Source organism: Mixophyes fleayi, chromosome 5, assembly GCF_038048845.1.
Source record: "Mixophyes fleayi isolate aMixFle1 chromosome 5, aMixFle1.hap1, whole genome shotgun sequence".
NCBI lineage: Eukaryota > Metazoa > Chordata > Amphibia > Anura > Limnodynastidae > Mixophyes > Mixophyes fleayi.
In genome coordinates this window covers 228,517,888-228,540,181 of record NC_134406.1, presented here as the reverse complement: position 1 = coordinate 228,540,181, position 22,294 = coordinate 228,517,888, and the positions used below count along the sequence as shown (strand labels likewise).

The 22,294-nt window shown below is 41.6% G+C and overlaps 1 protein-coding gene across 2 annotated transcripts in view; it reads right to left on the bottom strand.

Moving 5' to 3' along the window:
- NKAIN3 (sodium/potassium transporting ATPase interacting 3) overlaps positions 1–22,294 on the bottom strand; it is a 404,420-nt gene that overhangs the window by 9,810 nt on the left and 372,316 nt on the right. For both annotated transcript variants that reach the window (XM_075211372.1, XM_075211373.1), the window contains one exon: positions 20,664–20,724. In XM_075211372.1, the coding sequence (XP_075067473.1) occupies positions 20,664–20,724 (61 nt within the window). The remainder of the gene's footprint in view (positions 1–20,663; positions 20,725–22,294) is intronic.

The window sequence follows — 22,294 nt, the reverse complement described above, 5'->3', positions numbered from 1 at the left end:
GGAGGCACAATTTACTTTCCTCATAATTCTGTATTTCTGTAACAGTATTTTCTGGTACACCAGCTGTAGCATAATTGTTACAGATTATGGCGTCTGTCATTTCATTTAAGGTTACTTTACTCCCATTAGTCATTTTTTAAACACCATAAAGCAATTAATGTTCCGCTTTATAGAAAATGACCATGTGCTTCCCTATCAATCTAATATGTAGACACGTCATGCAAATCAGTAACATTTGTACAAAATCTGGAATTATGAAAAGGTTCATAATTTCTACCAAATGGAAGTATTACCGCATCTGTAATTTCCAAAGCACATTTGAGATGTGACCATCTAATAGGCATGTGGGGTGGGGAGATTTGTTTTGCAAGGGACAGGCAAGCAGCTGCCAAATTTTTGTTCATAAAAGCATAAAAAAAACAATTACTCACAACTGTGCTAAATAAGCCATTTAATGAGTTCGGTATCATCATCATCATCATTTATTTATATAGCGCCACTAATTCCGCAGCGCTGTACAGAGAACTCACTTCCATCACTCCCTGCTCCATTGGGGCTTACAGGCTAAATTCCCTCACATATACACATACATACATACATACACACACACACACACACACACACACACTAGGGTCAATTTGTTAGCAGCCAATTAACCTAACAGTATGTTTTTGGAGTGTGGGAGGAAACCGGAGCACCCGGTGGAAACCCACCCAAACACGGGGAGAACATACAAACTCCTCACAGATAAGGACATGGTCAGGAATTAAACTCATGACCCCAGTGCTGTAAGGCAGAAGTGCTAACCACTGAGCCACCGTGCTGCCCCAGGGTATGGTTGTGATTGGATATGATATAACAGAGAGCCTTAGGCTAGGTACACAATGAAGAATTTTCTGACCGAGGTGTTATCTACAACGATTTTACTAACGACTGAAGGTACTATCGCTCAGGTGATTCATGCGTACACACAACACACGTTTTAAATGATTAACGAAAGACCGACTGGCTGGGCAGCGACTTCTAACAGCCATATTGACGTGTTAAAAGATTTGGTTTTCGTACACACTGAAACGACATATGTGGTGCCGTAGCGATATCCCCCCAAAATTTAAATAATGGGCCAAGCAATATGCATCTATATAGTACATGTAGACAGTTGTATAATTAGGCAGGCAAACAAACCTAATACACATCTTTTTTATTTCAAATGTATGTCTTTATTCTATACTAGAGTGACTAAGGGTCATAATTATAGAGACAGACATATGCAATACACATATGTAGAAAACAAAGCTTTTCTTGTAGACTGTACTGACAAAGGTGTATAATTAAACAAGCAGACATGCTATACACATCACTGCAGTAGACAGTTACTATTGCTTTACGATTAGAGGCACCTAATTGCCAACTGACTGATGTGCGGACACCGTACCACATGGGACTGGTACAGGCATCAGCAATTTACATACACACGCTCCCAAAGCAGTCGCAGCTCGAAGAACTATCGGCAGTTGGTCGTGGATCAATCAGAAAATGTATACACATTACATGATAGTAAGGTGAATGGAACAAGGGGCCTGATTCATTAAGGATCTTAACTTGAGAAACTTCTTGTTTAAGACTCCTGGACAAAACCATGTTACAATGCAAGGGGTACAAATTAGTATTCTGTTCTGCACATATGTTAAATACGGACTGTTTTTTCATGTAGCACACAAATATCAACTTTAAATTTCAGTGTACAAATAAGCTATCAAGTATTTGTGTGCTACATGAAAAAACAGTTAGTCTTTAACTTATGTGCAAAACAGAAAGCTAATTTGCACCCCTTGCATTGTAACATGGTTTTGTCCAGGAGTCTTAAATAAGAAATTTCTCAAGTTAAGATCCTTAATGAATCAGGCCCAAGCTTATTCAACAGTACGACCACCCAAATGAACAGACATTCGACAATTTGGAGCGACGTTCGACAATCGTGCATTTATACACACTAAGCCGACATCCGAATGAACGGTCGTATGTCGGCTGTTCTGCACGATGATTGGACGAAAAAACTTCAGTGTGTACCTAACCTTAGCATTAATATTACTTTCACTATTAGTACAATTTATTCAGTTAATTATTACAATACTCTACTGTCAGGGATTTTGGAAATGTAATAACAGTAAAAATAATAGTATACATAAAGGACCTCATTTAGAGTCGGACGCAAAGTTCATTTAAGAAGTGTAGAAGTGGGAGTGTGCGCAGCTTGGTAGTTTATTACGAGTGGCAAGCAACCCCATTTGCATCCCACTCTTAATACCCTATCGAGCTGTGAGCAGTTCCTGCAGCTAGCTAACCGATTGCGCCACCTAATTCCTGCCGCACAGCTTTAGCCCTGTTTTGACGTGTGTTGCGTCTGTGCCTCACTGCGACTAGGATGTATTTACATGGTCACGCCTTCACAATTCCGCTTTCCTCCCATTCTCTCGCAGTGAGCCGCAAGCTGTCGCAAATGTTAATTGCGTCCAAGATGCAGGCGGATTTGGGGCTTTCTGCACATGTGTGGTGTGTTTTTTGGTTAGATGCGCCTAAAACGGACTTTGCGTCCGACTCTAAATGAGGTCCGAAATCTATAGTTAGAATAATATTATTGTCACTCACCGGACTGTGAGTGCTTCTTCCCGGACTATTAGGAACCGTGGACGTCCTCTATCCTGAGGGACTGCGCATGCGCAGCCCTTTCCAAACCTTCAGTGTATGTTCCTTTAACTTAATTGGCAGATCAGGCAACCTCCCTATATTAAGCACCTGTGGTCAACACCACGTTGCCTGATCTTGGAGTCTCATTCCCCATGAGTCTCTGAAGGTGTTCCTGTGTTTCCTCGTTTATTCAGCCCAGCTGATTCCTGTGGTTTCCAAACCACTTCTACCTCTGTGGTTTCCAAACCACTTCTACTACTGTGGTTCCCATACCACTTCTACCATCTACTGTATCATCGTGACTGTGAGCTGATTCCTATCCGCTGCCTCCGTGCACTACAGTCTTCAAACCACTTCTCCTACTGTGGTTCCCATACCACTTCTACCATCTACTGTATCATCGTGACTGTGAGCTGATTCCTATCCGCTGCCTCCGTGCACTACAGTCTTCTAACCACTTCTACTCTACCATTTATTATTGGGACTGTTAGCTGATTCCTATCCGCTGCCTCCGTGCACTACAGTCTTCAACCTGCAACTCGTCTGTGTTTCATCATCGTGACTGCTAGCTGATTCCTATCCGCTGCCTCCGTGCACTACAGTCTTCAACCTGCAACCCGTCTGTGTTTCATCGTGACTGTTTGGCTGATTCCTATCCGCTGCCTCTGTGCGCTTCAGTCTTCAGTCCTTGTCAACGCTCCCGTGTTTCCTTGAGTCTGCCTCCACTATTGCTACCCGCTATTCTCCGTGATCAACAGTGCCTGTTCAACTCTGCTCTCCCGTGTCCCATCGTTACTGCACCTGCTGGTTGCTATTGGCTACCTCCGTGTTCCCGCAGAGACCCGCTGCTGCTACTCCTCAGCACTACTCATCCATCTACTGCTGATCCGCTCTCCACGCTTTCCTGTGTTCCCTGCTGGTCTACCTACCCGTGCGCTGCACCTACTAGACCACCGCTTCACCCATCCAGGGACTTCGCATCCTGCCGGCCTCCTGCCGTTCAGGTATCTCTGCACTCCTGTCTGACTGCCTCCTGAACCACGGTATGCATACTTCTCATTGACTGTGCTGTGTATTGCATACCTTGCTGGACTGTGTTGGTTCTCCTCTGGAGTGTGCTATCCGCTGAGTCTATTGCCATCATTGACTGTGTTATCTTATGCTGGACTACTTCAAGAGACTTTCTATATTGGCAGTATTGTTCAGTCATCTATACATTTATATTGTGCATATCACTGTGGTTCAAAGTCAAGGTGCCCGTGTATATCTTGTGTTGCAGTCTCTCCCCGTGCACCTCCTCACATATATATTCAGTGGTACAACTTGCTGAAGGCAGACCACTGATCCCTGTTTCCTGTATCACCTGTTCCAGTATCCTCTCACATAGCAGTGGTACAACTTGCTATCGCAGACCACTGACTATCCGGATACCTCCACTTGGATTCCACTCCTTCACTCAGACAGCGGTACAACTTGCTATCTGCAGACCGCTGACTCTCATCACCCCCTCGTTTCTGTTGGACATTCCTCCTCACTATAGCAGTGGTACAACTTGCTACCGCAGACCACTGACTACCTTCACGTGTCCTTTGTCCATACAGTTCCTCGTGTATTATTACCTCCATATTGCCAGTGCTGCTAGTCATAGACTTTCCTGAGCATCTCATCATCTGCTATTTCCTGTTCCGTGATCACCCTGCTACCAGAGTACCATATTACCACCTATACTGCTCTGGTAAGCCTATCACCTGGTGATCCCTGGGTAAAGACTCCTAGTGCCCGTGACAGTAAGATCAGGCCATGACAGACCCAGATACGGAACCTACTGCTAAAGAGATGCTGCAGCATCTGGTCAGCCGTGTGGAGCAACAGGATGCTCGCCAACAGCTGTTACTTCAATGTTACCAATCGTTAACCTCCCAAGGAACCTCTGGACAGACTGTTACAGCTAGTATTGAAGCTCCTGTGCTTTCCTCCGTTTCCCCAGTGCCATCCCAGGTGTCTACAGCTCCTACGCTTCACCTGCCTACTCCGTCAAAATATGACGGGGACCCCAAAACTTGTAGAGGTTTCCTTAACCAATGTTCAGTCCATTTTGAACTCCAACCTCAAAATTTTTCTACCCATCGTTCCAGAGTGGCCTATCTTATCTCATTGTTTTCTGGACAAGCCCTGGCTTGGGCCTCCCCTCTGTGGGAAAGAAACGATCCAATTCTACAAGATAGTGCCAAATTCATTTCCACGTTCCGAAGTGTGTTCGATGAACCAGGTCGTGTGACCTCCGCTGCTTCCAGCATTCTTCGTTTGCGACAAGGCTCCCATACAGTAGGACAGTATGTCATTCAATTTAGGATCTTAGCCTCTGAACTTCAGTGGAACACTGAAGCATTAGTTGCCGCCTTCTGGCAGGGGCTCTCCGATAAAATTAAAGATGCACTGACTACCCAAGAGCTTCCTTCGTCACTAGAAGATTTGATCTCTCTTTGCCATCGTGTAGACATGAGATTTCGTGAAAGAGAATCTGAGAAAACAACTTCTGCTAAAGCACCTCTTCGTTTAAACCCTCAATTTCGTCCAGTTTCACCTTCTGTGATTCCCATGGAGATAGGACGTTCCAAATTATCTTTAGAAGAGAGGAAACGAAGAGTAAAGAATAGACTCTGTATCTATTGTGCTGATTCCACACATATGCTCAGTTCTTGCCCTAAGAAATCGGGAAATGCCAGGCCCTAACTAGTTCTGGAGAGGTGAAGTTAGGGTCCCTGGAGTCCTCTCCATTGTCTATGAAATCTAAAGTCTGCGCTTTCGATGTTACGATTTCCTTTGCTACCAAATCCTTTGAGTCACAGGCATTGATTGATTCCGGAGCAGCAGGAAATTTCATTTCTAAATCACTAGTGAATCAATGGTCCCTACCAGTGATCACTTTAAAAACACCCATTACTGTGACGGCTATAGATGGATCACGTCTCATCAATGGTCTCATCACCCAGAGTACGTCTCCAGTAACCCTTCAGATTGGTGTACTACACCATGAAGAAATTTCGTTTTTAATTCTTCCTGTTACGACAAGTCCGATTGTCTTAGGCCTTCCATGGCTTCAATGTCACTCTCCCCAGATTGACTGGCGCACCCCTCAAGTTACGTCTTGGGGGCCTGAATGTCACCATCGTTGTCTCTCTCAAGTTATTCCTCTTAAAGTACAGCAATCTTCCATCTCATCTTCCTCCCCGGGACTCCCTCCTCAGTATGCTTCATTTGCCGATGTGTTTGATAAAGCTCAGTCTGAACGTCTTCCTCCTCATCGTTCTTGGGATTGTCCGATCGACCTTCTACCTGGCAAGACTCCTCCCAGGGGTCGGGTCTATCCTCTCTCGTTACCTGAAACTCAAGCCACATCTGAGTACATACAGGAGAATCTCCAGCGTGGGTTCATTCGACCTTCCACCTCTCCCGCTGGAGCTGGGTTCTTCTTCGTCAAAAAGAAGGATGGATCATTACGCCCTTGTATAGATTTTCGTGGACTCAACGCCATTACTATCAAGAATCGGTATCCCATTCCGCTGATCACTGAGCTATTTGATCGCATCAAGGGAGCTCGGATATTTACTAAGTTGGATCTTCGTGGTGCCTACAATTTAATTAGAATCCGTTCCGGTGACGAATGGAAGACCGCGTTTAACACCAGAGATGGGCATTACGAATATTTAGTAATGCCCTTCGGGCTGTGTAATGCCCCCGCGGTTTTCCAGGGTTTCATCAATGAGATCTTTCGGGACTTATTATATGTATGTGTCGTTGTCTACCTGGACGACATATTGATCTTCTCACAGGACCTGCCTTCTCATCACCAACATGTGGCAGAGGTCCTCTCCAGACTACGGAAAAACTCATTGTTCTGTAAATTGGAAAAATGTTCATTCGAGTTACCCCAGATTCCATTCTTGGGGTATATAGTTTCCGGAGTTGGCCTGAAGATGGATCCAGACAAAGTAAATGCTGTACTACATTGGCCTCAGCCAACTACTCTTCGTGCCATCCAGCGTTTTTTAGGTTTTGCCAATTACTATAGACGCTTCATTCAAGACTTCTCATCCATTGCATCTCCCATTGTGGCCTTAACTCGGAAAGGGGCTAATACTAAGCAATGGTCATCTGAGGCTCTCCAAGCCTTTCAAATCCTCAAAGAGTCCTTCTCGTCTGCTCCCATTCTGCGACAACCTGATGTGACACTCCCCTTCTTCCTAGAAGTAGATGCCTCTAATGTGGGCTTAGGAGCTATTCTCTCCCAACGCTCGGAGCAACAAAAATTACATCCTTGTGCCTTCTACTCTCGGGGTCTTCTGCCCGCAGAGAAAAACTATACTATCGGGGACAAGGAGTTGCTGGCCATCAAAGCTGCATTAGAGGAATGGAGATACTTGTTGGAAGGAGCTCGCCATCCGGTGACGATCTTCACGGATCATAAGAACTTGTCATATTTGCAATCTGCTCAATGCTTGAACCCTCGTCAAGCAAGATGGTCTCTTTTCTTTTCCCGTTTTGAATTAATTATAACCTTCAAACCAGCTGCTAAGAACAAGAAAGCTGACGCTCTATCTCGAGCTTTTGTGACGTCCTCTGATGTAGAAGAGGTTCCCAACCATGCTATTCTAGACCCCAAATGTATTTCTCTGGCTGCTTCATCCACCAAAATGCTACCATTTGGGAAAACCCTCGTGCCTCCTACTCTGAGGAGGAAAATCCTTTCGTGGTTCCATGCCTCTCGTTTTTCTGGACACGCCGGTGAACATAAGACCTTTGAGATTCTCTCTCGTAGTTACTGGTGGCCTTCAATGAGGAGAGACGTCAAAGAGTTTATTGCTTCCTGTGATTTATGTTCTCAGTTCAAATCCTCCCGCAGAACTCCAGCAGGGTTGCTGCGACCACTACCCATTCCGTCCAAGCCTTGGACCCACATTAGTATGGATTTCGTTACTGATTTGCCACCAAGTAAGAATCACAATACTATTTGGGTAGTGGTAGACAGATTTTCGAAGATGGCTCATTTCGTCCCTCTGTCCGGTTTACCTTCCTCGTCTACTCTGGCTGAACATTTCATTAAAGAAATCTTCCGCATCCATGGATGTCCGTCTGAGATTGTGTCAGATAGAGGAGTACAATTCGTTTCCAGATTCTGGCGGGCCCTTTGTAAAACCTTGGGCATACGATTAGCACTCTCATCGTCTTACCATCCGCAATCTAACGGACAAACGGAACGAGTCAATCAAGATCTTGAGACTTTTATTAGGATGTTCTCTTCAGCCAACCAAGACAACTGGGTAGAATTGCTCCCTTGGGCTGAATTCGCCCATAACAACATGTACCATGAGTCATCATCCAAAACTCCATTCTTTGTGGTCTACGGTCACCATCCGTCTTTTCCGGAATTTCCTGCCCTCCCGCCCACCCAAGTTCCTGCTGTGGAGACTGCTTGTCAGACCTTCAAAAATATCTGGTCTCAGGTCAAAACCTGTTTAAAGAAGACATCTAACAAATATAAGTCTTTCGCAGATAAGAAGAGGCGGGCTATTCCACCACTAAAAATTGGAGATCGTGTCTGGTTATCTACCAAAAATATTCGTTTGAAGGTTCCATCTATGAAATTCGCCCCTCGTTTTATTGGTCCATATAGGATCATTCAAGTTATCAATCCAGTATGTGTTAAACTTCTTCTTCCTAAGAATCTTCGGATTTCCAATGCCTTCCATGTGTCCTTACTCAAACCTCTTATTATCAATCGTTTCTCGACTCCTCCCTCAGCACCGCAGCCAGTTCAAGTTCATCAGGAGGAGGATTTCGAGATTACTGAGGTATTGGATGCAAAAATTTCGCGAGGAGTCCTCCGTTTCCTCGTTCATTGGAAGGGCTTTGGTCCTGAAGAGCGTTCATGGATCAAAGCTGAAGATCTTAATGCTCCTGCCCTTCTGAAGAAGTTTTATTCCAAAAATCCGGACAAGCCCGGTTCCAGGCGTTCTGTGCCCACCTTTAAAAGGGGGGGTACTGTCACTCACCGGACTGTGAGTGCTTCTTCCCGGACTATTAGGAACCGTGGACGTCCTCTATCCTGAGGGACTGCGCATGCGCAGCCCTTTCCAAACCTTCAGTGTATGTTCCTTTAACTTAATTGGCAGATCAGGCAACCTCCCTATATTAAGCACCTGTGGTCAACACCACGTTGCCTGATCTTGGAGTCTCATTCCCCATGAGTCTCTGAAGGTGTTCCTGTGTTTCCTCGTTTATTCAGCCCAGCTGATTCCTGTGGTTTCCAAACCACTTCTACCTCTGTGGTTTCCAAACCACTTCTACTACTGTGGTTCCCATACCACTTCTACCATCTACTGTATCATCGTGACTGTGAGCTGATTCCTATCCGCTGCCTCCGTGCACTACAGTCTTCAAACCACTTCTCCTACTGTGGTTCCCATACCACTTCTACCATCTACTGTATCATCGTGACTGTGAGCTGATTCCTATCCGCTGCCTCCGTGCACTACAGTCTTCTAACCACTTCTACTCTACCATTTATTATTGGGACTGTTAGCTGATTCCTATCCGCTGCCTCCGTGCACTACAGTCTTCAACCTGCAACTCGTCTGTGTTTCATCATCGTGACTGCTAGCTGATTCCTATCCGCTGCCTCCGTGCACTACAGTCTTCAACCTGCAACCCGTCTGTGTTTCATCGTGACTGTTTGGCTGATTCCTATCCGCTGCCTCTGTGCGCTTCAGTCTTCAGTCCTTGTCAACGCTCCCGTGTTTCCTTGAGTCTGCCTCCACTATTGCTACCCGCTATTCTCCGTGATCAACAGTGCCTGTTCAACTCTGCTCTCCCGTGTCCCATCGTTACTGCACCTGCTGGTTGCTATTGGCTACCTCCGTGTTCCCGCAGAGACCCGCTGCTGCTACTCCTCAGCACTACTCATCCATCTACTGCTGATCCGCTCTCCACGCTTTCCTGTGTTCCCTGCTGGTCTACCTACCCGTGCGCTGCACCTACTAGACCACCGCTTCACCCATCCAGGGACTTCGCATCCTGCCGGCCTCCTGCCGTTCAGGTATCTCTGCACTCCTGTCTGACTGCCTCCTGAACCACGGTATGCATACTTCTCATTGACTGTGCTGTGTATTGCATACCTTGCTGGACTGTGTTGGTTCTCCTCTGGAGTGTGCTATCCGCTGAGTCTATTGCCATCATTGACTGTGTTATCTTATGCTGGACTACTTCAAGAGACTTTCTATATTGGCAGTATTGTTCAGTCATCTATACATTTATATTGTGCATATCACTGTGGTTCAAAGTCAAGGTGCCCGTGTATATCTTGTGTTGCAGTCTCTCCCCGTGCACCTCCTCACATATATATTCAGTGGTACAACTTGCTGAAGGCAGACCACTGATCCCTGTTTCCTGTATCACCTGTTCCAGTATCCTCTCACATAGCAGTGGTACAACTTGCTATCGCAGACCACTGACTATCCGGATACCTCCACTTGGATTCCACTCCTTCACTCAGACAGCGGTACAACTTGCTATCTGCAGACCGCTGACTCTCATCACCCCCTCGTTTCTGTTGGACATTCCTCCTCACTATAGCAGTGGTACAACTTGCTACCGCAGACCACTGACTACCTTCACGTGTCCTTTGTCCATACAGTTCCTCGTGTATTATTACCTCCATATTGCCAGTGCTGCTAGTCATAGACTTTCCTGAGCATCTCATCATCTGCTATTTCCTGTTCCGTGATCACCCTGCTACCAGAGTACCATATTACCACCTATACTGCTCTGGTAAGCCTATCACCTGGTGATCCCTGGGTAAAGACTCCTAGTGCCCGTGACAATTATGCAGTTCTTTTGCCATTTATTCCAACATTTACGGCTTGTGTGCAGCATTTTATAAAGTATATACGGTATATATATTTTTTATATATATATATCTATAATATAAATGTCTAGTGGCGTGTGTTAGTCTGTCTGTGTGTGTGTGGAAAATATAAAACCAAGCTGCAGCGCCACCTGCTGGGCGGAGTTATACACTGACCTACTAAATTCTTAGTGTGTGTGGAAAAAAAAATTCAGAAAGGGCTGAAATTTGGTATACTAAGATGTTTTTAATTTGTTAATTTAATTTGTTAATTGTTAAAAGTGTTTATAAAGATTTAAAAAATATATATATATATTTCTTGAAGGAGAAATGACAGTTGGGAGTGGTTGGTGGTTGCCGGGGGTGACAGTGGGGAGTGGTTGGTGGTTGAGGCCTGGGCTATGGCCCAAATGCATGACAAGAACCTTTTTAACACCTTAAGTAGCTTGATTTGACTAGAATGTATGAGTTAACTTGTATGTATATATATATATATATATATATATATATATATATATATATATATATATATACCATCAGATATGTATCTTAAGCAACTAATATTGTTTGAAAATGAAAAACAAATACATTCTGATACAAGAATATTGCTCTGTGTAATCATCCCCTTGGCTAGATTAAATATTATGAATTATTTTTAGCCCATGTAATCTCCAGGATTTGATCTGATATTTTTCTTCACTATGATGATTTTAATAATGTAATTTTCTCAAACAGTTGATTTCAAGATTTTTTTTCCTCCTTTGCAGTATGTGTTGGACATCTGTGTACACTGATAAATATGTTATATGTGCCTCCAATAATATATTTGAAATAAACCCCAGAGATTTATTGGTATATTTATTATATAGTTCTGTTATGCCATCATTGTAAATGATGCTTAGCATCTTAATTTTCCACTTGTCCAGTTCAAAATTATTCATAATTTCTTCTCGTTTAATGTGGACACATGCACAAGAATAATTCCTGCTTCATTTACAAAATAATTGAATTTTGGCTCTGATTATATATAAGAAACCCCTCAAGAATGTTAGTGGCGCATTTGGAAATAAGTACAAGTGAATACAATTTTACACCATCTGGCATAAAATGAAGAACTGTTTACAAATATGTTGTGGTTCATCAGCTTCTTGCTAGACCAGAAGATTTTATTTTACTGGACCAATGAATTTCTTAATCTGCACCCAGCTCCAAATAGCAGATCCTTAAATAGTGGCATCAATTTAATGCAAACTTTCTGATGTAACTGTGCCATCTCTTGCTGTAGGATATTGCAGTCTGATATTTAGATGAAAGGTTTATTTATTACAAGGATGGTAAAACCACAAAAACCAATAACATATACATGACAACCAAATGTAAGTATCTTAGCAATAGAAACCAATAATTTATGGCGTACAACTTAACATCTCATGAACAAGCCCAAAGAGTCTGTCAGCCAGGGTTTTAACTTTAAGGTGAACGATGAAAGAAAGTGGGATGAGCGGGACTCAGTAGGGATAAGTCAAAGAAAAGGAAGGGGAAGGACCAGGTCCATCAGGCAGTCAGGATATCATTAGAGCTTTGCGCAATGTTGTAGAGCATCAATCAGAGCGCCAAGGGAAGACAGTGTTAAATTAGGCCGCCCATAGCTCCCATCATCATCATCATTTCTTTATATAGCACCACTAATTCCGCAGCGCTGTACAGAGAACTCATTCACATCAGTCCCTGCCCCATTGGAGCTTACAGTCTAAATTCCCTAATATAGACACACACTCACAGACAGACAGACAGACAGAGAGTGATACAGACAGAGAGGGAGAGACTAGGATCAATTTTGATTGTAGCCAATTAACCTACCAGTATGTTTTTGGAGTGTGGGAGGAAACCGGAGCACCCGGAGGAAACCCACGCAAACACAGGGAATACAAACTCCACACAGATAAGGCCATGGTTGGGAATCAAACTCATGAACCCAGTGCTGTGAGGCAGAAGTGCTAACCACTAGGCCCCTGTACTCCCAGGTCTTCCAAAAACATTTAAAAGAGTGGTTGATGATGCTTATAACGTATTTAATTTGGAATGTGTTCCAGATTTTATTGATAAGCGGAAGCAAAAAAAAAAACGTAAGAGACAAAGGTACTGTCTGGTATTTTAATATGTTTAGGAACATAATTTTCACTTTATCACCAAAATCCTTCCACACTGACAGTTTTTTGTCCAGTCATTTTCGATTTGCTTATGTTAGGATGAGTAAAATATTAATGTATCTCTGGTGACATGAACTCTATTGTATGTAGTTGCCTTCAAGGGGAAGTGTTTCTTATTCTGGTAAAAAAAAAAATACTAACTTTGTTATCAATTAGTCTTGTATACTTCCTTATGAGTAGAATGTTGGTATCTCCATTTATCACAGATGCCTACTTGACACTTGATAAGTACTGTAGGATTTTTCTTGCCTATAAGGGCACTGTACCATAAAGGTTTATTGATTAACTATAATTTCAACCTGGTAAAACAATAATTAACATGGCAGCTACTACTAATAAATCAAGAGATGTAGAGATTGGGTGATTTACTGGAGGGGTATGTCTTACCCCAACTTGGCGGATCTGTGTTCACTTACATAATGGTCTGCTTTGTACAATTGCTCCTAACCTGATTGAGCATACTTTCATACTTTCATTAAATGTGACATCCATCATAATTTATCTGTATTTTATATTTTCTCTTCCAAAAAGGCTGAATGGTTGGTATTGACCCAACTTATTTAGAAAGGGGACACCAACCATAACTATCAAGTATACAGGTGTACATATCCAAACAAATACTGCCAACATCCTCAATACACCACAAATAAACTTATTTAGGAAATCAGCAGACAGACATGCTGGTGAAGGGCCTGGAGATGTGTTATTTAGGGTTTAGGAAACTAAAAATAATTTTAGTAATGCATCCCCATGCCAAAAAGTGATCCATCTAAATGTATAAAAAAATATAATTTTATGAATAGTTAAATATAAGAGAAAATGGAAAATGAGTCAAGTGCATATGTGGGTCAGAGGTCCTAGTGCTCTAGAATTTATTATCCTAAATAGAACCCTGAACATCACGTGCATTTTCTATTTAGCTTTCATAGCAGTTCAGTCCAAATGGGAAAAACAAAGTTAGCTATAACGCTCAACTCTAATTATTATAGTATTAAAATAATTTTGACTTTTTTTTTTGCCGAGTAGAAAAAAATCCTTTTGGGGACCAGAGCTTAATTTGTAAACAAAAACAGTCAAACCACTTCGTTAAGTTACAATTATAACTCTCCAAGGAAAGAATCCAGACTCCAGAAAACACTTACTCCACAATACACTTTATTCTGCAGTAAGAAAACATATCTGTTGTTTTTATCTTTCTCAAAATTAGTCTTTTATGGTAGTATAAAATTATATTGCCTTTTAAATCTGTTTTCTTAAATTGGAAATGTGCTGTTTAGTATTCCTTTGGATTTTTTTTGTTGTAATATCTTGTAAGCTTCTTGTGTAAGTGGGCATGAATAAATTATGGACTAGTTCCTTCAGTCATTTCAGATCCTGCAGATAATGACAGCTATTATTGTTATTAGCTTTAAATTGCTTAAAAAGTTTTCAGTAGTATGTTTTATAAATTCATGTTCATCAAATTATTTGTTTTTTTCTTTTTTTTTTTTTGTTAAATCAAATTTGTATTTAAAATACAGTTTGGTTATAGTCGGCACTATAAGTAAAGTACAACAGCCAAAGTTATATTAAATATCCAACATACAGTACAATATTCATGTTAACGGCAAAATGCTGCAAGTTGTAATGTATCTGTGTAATTCTGTAGTAAATGATGTAGGATACAATTACTCTACAGATTGTGTCTCGCTCCTTACCCTGTAATCATCCAATGCATTCACTGTGCCATGGGCGGGAGGTGTGTGAATGGGTCACCTGAATAGATGACCACTGTTATATTAGATGCCACAGTTACTACAATCCTGCTGGAATTAAGATTAGGATTAGTATTTGCATCTCCTGTCATTGAAGAACATTAGTCATACTTACCTACTTTAAGGCAGTGAAGTCCGGGAGATCCCGGACTGGGGGCGGGCCTAGAGGGTGGGAGGGGGCAGGGCGCGGTCAATCGTGTCATTTTGGCCCCGTCCCCAGTGAAGTAAATTACGTTTTGTCGCGGGGGGCCAAAATGACACGATTCACCGTAAATCACCTTATTTTGGCCAGGTAATTGCGGAATGCGGGAGTCTGGGAGACCGACTCGGATTTTGGGAGTCTCCCGGACATAACAGGAGAGTTGGCAAGTATGACTTTAGTGCTGGAAGCTGAGGGGTGTACTGATAAAATAGCTCTGTTCTCCACAGGATTACCCAACGTGGGAACGATGCTGATTACAAGGTAACAATGAGTCTCCTAGAAAAGATATCCCATCAAATTGGTAGACAAGGAGGACACCTATTAAAATATAGAAAGGTCTTTTGTAGTGGACAAGTTTATAACGTGGGCTGCCCAGCCCTTGAGAGAAAGAAAACATCTTTACACACACATAAGGATTAGTTGCTTTGCCTTTTGGACTTCAGAATCATTGTCATTCTTTGTTTGTCACCTTAATGCCTATGCAAACATACAGTACTGCATTTTGATTATGTCTAAACTTGTCACTAGCCTGTCCCCAAAGGATATACCTGTAATGTAATATTTAGCAGTGCCTTAAAGATAATTACATTTAGTTGCTAACAACGTATTGCAGAAACTGCCTTCTGGTGCTAACTGCTGTACACAAATTCACAGAGCCATTCATTATTATTTTATAGTGGAAAGTTCTGGCTGACTTCCTATAAATTGATAAGTGTTTAAAAAAATATCCAAATTCTTAACCTGTTTGTTGCTAGTGATTCCTTAAGAAGAGTATATGACTGCTTATATATATATATATATATATATATATATATATATATATATATATATATATATATGGGTTGTAGCTCTTAGTATAGCTAATCTTGGAAAAGATGGTGGCACCACAGTTGGACATTAATGAATTTGGATTAAAAGCTTTTTGCTGCTATATAATCCAAGACCAGTGAGTGCATAGTTGTTTTCATATTGAATGCCAGGATAAGAAAGGTAGTATTTTTTTAACTAATAAAAAATGGATAACTTGGAGTTATAGCACTGACTGACTCAGGCAGTAGGAATACCTGGCTCGGCACTGGATGCAGATCTTTAAAACATAATATCTATGTATTAGGTATTATGTAATTATAGATACCTCTCTGTCTGTATGTATTACCCAGTATTGTCTTATTAATGTTTGTTCCCAATTGTAAAGCGCTACGGAATTTGCTGGCGCTATATAAATAAATGTTGATGATGACGATGATGATTAGGTTAATGTGAACAAAATATTGAGACTAATACGATTAACAGCTAATTGTTATTTCTACAAATAATGTACAGAACATGTAAAGAAGTTCTCCTGCCCTAATGTACAATCATCAAATATCAAGGAAGAACTTGGGTTGTTGACTATGGGCCTGATACAAATCCGAATGCAGCCTGCATGCAAGTTCTGTTTTAAAACGGAGCTATTTTCAAATCTGAATGTATCTCAAGATATGTTACGATTTGAACCTGGGCATAAGTACATTCTGGCCAAACAGTATTTTCCGCATGTAGACACAAACAACAGGCTGCAGTATATGCACATGTGTATGTACCTTGACTTCAATGTCAGCCATGGCACACTAAAGTAACCCGAAATCTTCAAAGACATTCTCATTAAGAACAACAACACTGGCGTAAATTTCATAGCTATAAAGTTTTCCACACATATACTTCTATCTACCACTCCTATTGAAATGCTCTGGACACTGCTAAACAAACATATTTCCAATCTCTCAACCAGGGGCGGACCCAGACATTTGCCCTACCCGGGGTGATTTTAGGGGGGGGGGGGTTTAAGCCCCGCCCCCTTTCTGTGTTCTAAGGCTGCCGGCGGCTGCACAGTATGTGCAGGTCCGTTCAGCAGTGAAAGTGTGCTGTCCCGCTGCTCTGATTGTGTTTAAAACACAATCAGAGCAGCCGGGCAGCACACTGTCACTGCTGAACGGACCTGCACAGTGTGCAGCTGTCGGCAGCAAGCCCCTGCTAGGGGGGGGGGGGGCATTGCTCTCAACTCTGCCCAAGCTTGTAACCCCCAAATGCCTCTTTAACACATTTAAATCTCTTCTCAACCCTCCCACCCAAAACCCTCCAACTACCATCAGTGCCCAAGATCTTGCTTCCTATTTCAAAGACAAGATCGATAAGATCAGACTAGAATGGGTATTCTCTTCCTCGTCTAGCAATTCCAGCTCAATTCCTTCTCAGCACCCTCTGACACCCTCTCTTCATTTTATCCCACAAATAAAGATGCAGTATCTCCTCTCTTCTTATCTTCCTACTCTATCTCTTGTCCTCTTGATTCTATACCCTCACAAATCAGTAGATCCCTGTCTTCATTCCACCTCTAACTAAAATATGTAATCGCTCTCTCTGTACTGGTAAGTCAGGCTTTCGTTCACAACACTCCACAGAAACTGCAATTACTAGGGATGTCAATGAAATGATTACAGCGAAAAGTAAAGGCCATTACTTTCTTCTAATTCTCCTGGATCTATCTGCTGCATTTGACACTGCTGACCACTCTCTTCTTGTAGAAACGCTGCAATCTCTAGGTCTTCAAAATACTGTCCTATCTTGGCTCTCATCCTATCTAAGTTCTCTTTTAGTGCTAGTTTCTCTGGATCTACCTCTGCTCTGCTTCCCTTAGCAGTTGTAGTACCGCAATGCTTAGTCCTAGGTCCTCTGCTATTCTCTATCTACACCACTTCTCTTGGAAAACTAATAAGTTTCTTTGGATTTCAGTATCATCTCTATGCAGATGATGCACAAATTTATTGTCTCCGGATCTCTCACCAGCTGTGTTGTCTCGCGTTACTGACTGTCTTACTGCCATTTCATCTTGGATGTCCTCTCGCCAATTCACACTCAATCTTTCAAAAACAGAGTTAATAATATTTCCATCCACCAACAGAAGTTGGCAGATCCTGTATTCCCCACATCGACTGTATATTTAAATCTTGCTGCAAATATCTAAAAATTATTTCCAGAATATGCACATATCTCACACAAGACACTAGTGATCCACTCTTCCAGTCTCTACATTGGTTGCCTGTTTTTTTACTGAATCCAATATAAAATAATTCTACTAACATACAAGGCCATCAACAATACTGCACCAACATACATCTCCTCACTTGTCTCAAAATATCTACAAACTCAATACCTCCATTCTGCATAAGATCTGCGTTTTTCATCTACTGTCATTACATGCTCCCATTCCCGGATTCTGCATACAATGCATTTTTATAACCTGTATTACTTGAAAACACATGTTCTGTGCTAGCTAGTAGCACGCATACGTATACTTTATAAACGAAAGACTATGCCATGTCAGTCATTTACACCTGACTTGTACTGAGAAACCCAGGACGTAAATCAGCCGCATCTGCATTGGAATGCCCTTACTGAATGCCCTATGTTAGGGAACCCTGTCCCTCCCCATTTCCGCCTCTAAAGTCTTAATTATAAGTGTTATTTGCGCTTGGACATGATTTGCAGGCAGTTGCGTTCATTGGCTTAAGGTCCATTTCTGAGAATGTGCAGAGTTATTTTACACAAGATATACTACGCACATGCCCCAACAAACAATCCTAATGCATTCAAAATATTCACATTCAGTAAGTGGCCTAGGGCCTGATTTATTAAGGAAAGTTAAGTAAAAAAATTGAGTAAGTAGTCTCCTGGACAAAACAATGTTACAATGCAAGGGGTGCAGATTAGTTTTCTATTTTGCACATAAGTTAAATACTGTCTGTTTTTTTCATATAGCATAAAATATGAACTTTAAATTTCAGTGTACAAATAAGCTATCAAGTATTTGTGTGCTACATGAAAAAACAGACAGTATTTAACTTATGTGCAAAAAGAACAACTAATTTACACCCCTTGCATTGCAACATGGTTTTGCCTAGAAAACTAAAGTAAGAAAACTACTCGAATTCTTGCTTAACTTCCTTAATGAATCAGGCCCCTAATGTCTAAGATCCCGTTGTTAGGCTGCTTAGGGCATAGCTATGTAATGATAAAATATGTAATTTTCTGGGTGTAATCCATCAATTTATGCAACAAACAAAATAAAAAACATTGAACAATAAATTGATAATTACATCCAGCTCACAGGCCAAGCACTGTGTGGTTGGTCACTATTGGAAAGCAGAGATATATTTAAAAACTAGGACTCTCCCTGTAGATCAAGGAATTATAGCAACTATGATTGTATTCCCCTTTTAAAGTTACAATGTCAGTAGCCATCTTTCTTCTCAGCAGCTAGAATTTCCGCCTAATTTGTCTTCTTGCTGAATAGTATCTGGTCCATAGCTCTGTTTTCATAGTTATAATGTGTTGTACAATTCACTGTAAGTTTCTGCAGCTCTTTTTCAATCACTTTACTCTGCATTTCATTTCTAATTGAGGACCTGGATTTTGATGACATTATTTGTATGTATTTATTATAATTTATTTAAGCTCTAGTTTTTTTGTTTTAAAAGTAAGTAAAGGCAGTATTAATATTTATGAATGGCTGTGCATTAGTGAGCTGGATAATACATATTAAATAACTAATGATTATACTTAACTAAATATGTCCACTATACTCCCTTTCACTTCTTTTGCCCTGTAATCAAGCAGACATTTAGTGACGACATGGCAGCAGTGGAGGATTATAATAGGTGAGGATGATTTGCCCACTTTTTTTCCTCATATGCCCCTTTTCAACTTTTTTTTCCCCCCACCATTTCCCCTTACTTAAAAGACATGTGATTGGGGGCCGGTCCCTGGTCTGGCTGGCACAAGGCTATAGGCGATCCTTTGTGGGCTAACTACCAATTAATTGTCCTTCTGCCAGCAGCTGGCATCAGTCAACAGCACTTCTCCAGGCTCATCCACTCCTGCTCCTCAGCCGTCCCTTTTGCTTCCAGCCTTCGCTTCCCTCAACATGGGATAGGTTTCATGGGCATGAGCCCTGCACGGGGGTTGAGAGGTATTAATGTAAGGTAGTGGGTGTATTAATTCATTGTTGTGTGGGTATTAATTTAATGTAGTGTGTGTAATATTGCAGCTGATGAGGGCTATTAACTAAATGTGAATTCTCTATATTAAATGCGGGGAGGTCTATTTACTTAATGTTGGTTTGGTTGGTTGGAATGATACCAGGATACATCCCAGCAGCTTAAGACATTAGCAACAGGAAGTCAAAGCTGCAAAAACAAGTAGTAAGGAGCAGCACAGTCTGCTGACCATCCCTAATCTGGCCGGACGGTCTCGGTTTTGGGGGACTGTTCTGCACATTCAGGACAGTGGGGAGATATGTCCTGATTCATGGTGCTGAATGGGAAATAGGGAGGGGCACAATGTGAGAAGTGTGTGCAGCAGGATCACAGGAGCCTTACATTGTGGAACATGCCACCCCACTGATGTGCTCAACATGCTGCATAATGTTCATTTCACATGTATTCGAGACTCTCGTGTTGGGTGGGAGCCCTAGATCATCTTAGTCCACCACTGGTTGGCAGACTTGTGTCGCAAGGAAACACAGTGTGGATTGGTTGATTTATATACTGGGGCAGGGCCAGTGATGTCACAATAACACAAGATGTGGGAGGAGTATTACCTCTATGTTATAGAATGTGGAGGTAATACTTTACTTTCTAACATTGAGTAGTGGAATGTCAGTGTAGCACTAAACAATATATTTTACCTTCACGGCTCTTATCTGAAATTACATTCTGGAGTTTATCTGTCCTTTAACTATATAACTTTCCATTTAATTTTCACCAATACACCCAAAAGAGCAGAATGTCCTCTGTCTTGTCTTAATTGCCGTCTAAGTCCTAGTTATGTCTGATACAAAGGTCATACATGAATACATTGGTACTTACAGCTGTCCTCTTCATCTGTGAAAACACTGATCACATAACAAGCGTACACAAAGCCGATGAGCTGTACAGAGAAAGCAAAAGAGATCTCGGTTAATAGTTCAATTATAAAGATGGAATTCATAAAGTGGAGAGCATTGGCTTTGTTAATTTAAATCACAGGGTATTATTAGCCCATTACACAGTCTTATGAAAGTGAACCACAAGTGATATTCTGTAATAAACCTCTCTGATTATCTGTGAAGACAGCTTTAGTTAGGAGTTTACCTGTTCTCATTTTCAAGGCAGTAAAACACTGAACACTGCAAATAACAGAAGGTGCAGAAATTGGCTATCGAAAATGGGACAATAATACCAGTAAATAACATCATTAAGTTTCCTCACCCAAAGGTCATTGTACATGTAACACTTGTTGACCACAGCAGGTCAGATTCTGACACACTTAAAACACTTAGAGGCATAAAAAGATTACTGAAGTCTGATGAATGCTCCGGACTCATGATATTGCAGACGCCTGTTAGCAACACAATGTCTCACACTACACTGTTCTATTATAAATGGACAAGTCTAATATTTGTGAGTATGGGAGAAACCTATGGCATACTTACAAACTTTAGAATGTTGGTATCCGGGAGCCTGCGGGGGAGGTGGGCATGATGGGTGGACAGGCCTCTAAAATGTGCATCGTGACGTGATGTCATGACGCAAACGGGTCATTTGACAGCGGGGGGGGGGGGGGGAACACCACGATTCAATGGGAATCGCGGCATTTGGGACCTAATTCTGCCCACTTCACTAGGAACTGGGCACTTCCTAGTGAAGTGGGCAGATCCGGGAGATTTCCACACTCTCCCGGGAGTCCGTGAGACACTCGCAAAATGCGGGAGTCTCCCGGACATTCCGGGTGAGATGGCAAGTATGACCTACAGTAAGTGCTTGTTCACTGTGAATAGCTTGTAAACCAGCGTGAATAGCACTGTGAACTGCTTGTAAAGCAGTAATGTATTACAGATATTTTATGAATTACAGTATATAAAAAATGTGTTATGAGGAATTAATGACCCAGACAGAATATGGTGATCAGAGTTGTATACAGTGTTACAGAAATCAGACCTGCGCTTATCTGTTGTATCCAAGGAAAATCTGTCTCTGAAGGTGGAACGTTCCTTTAATAAAATAGTGCTACAGTCACAAATATACAGTAGGATATAGCAACCAACCAAATGTTAGCTTTCATTTTTTTAAACTATAAAATAATGACGGCTATAAACTGTGGGTGTGGGGTACATTCCATTGCACACTGCTATTTAATAAGTCCCGTAGCGTTATCATTTTGGCATATGTCTATACTACCAACGATTATGAGTTGGTGTCACAAGTTGAGAGCAGAAATCAATTTTCCAGTTACACAAGTAACAAACATAAGTCCTCATGATACATCTCTTTAACCTAATGGTTGACTTCCTGTATAGTACTGAAGCACATAACATGACTAGCCAGCGTTTCATCACATTTCATGGTTGTGTTACTGTTTAAAAGTTATGTATTGAAAAAAAATCACAGTGTTTTACGGTTCATTTGAGTAACCTAAAAGATTTCCTAACTCTGTGAATTTTCTGAAATTAAAACTGTTC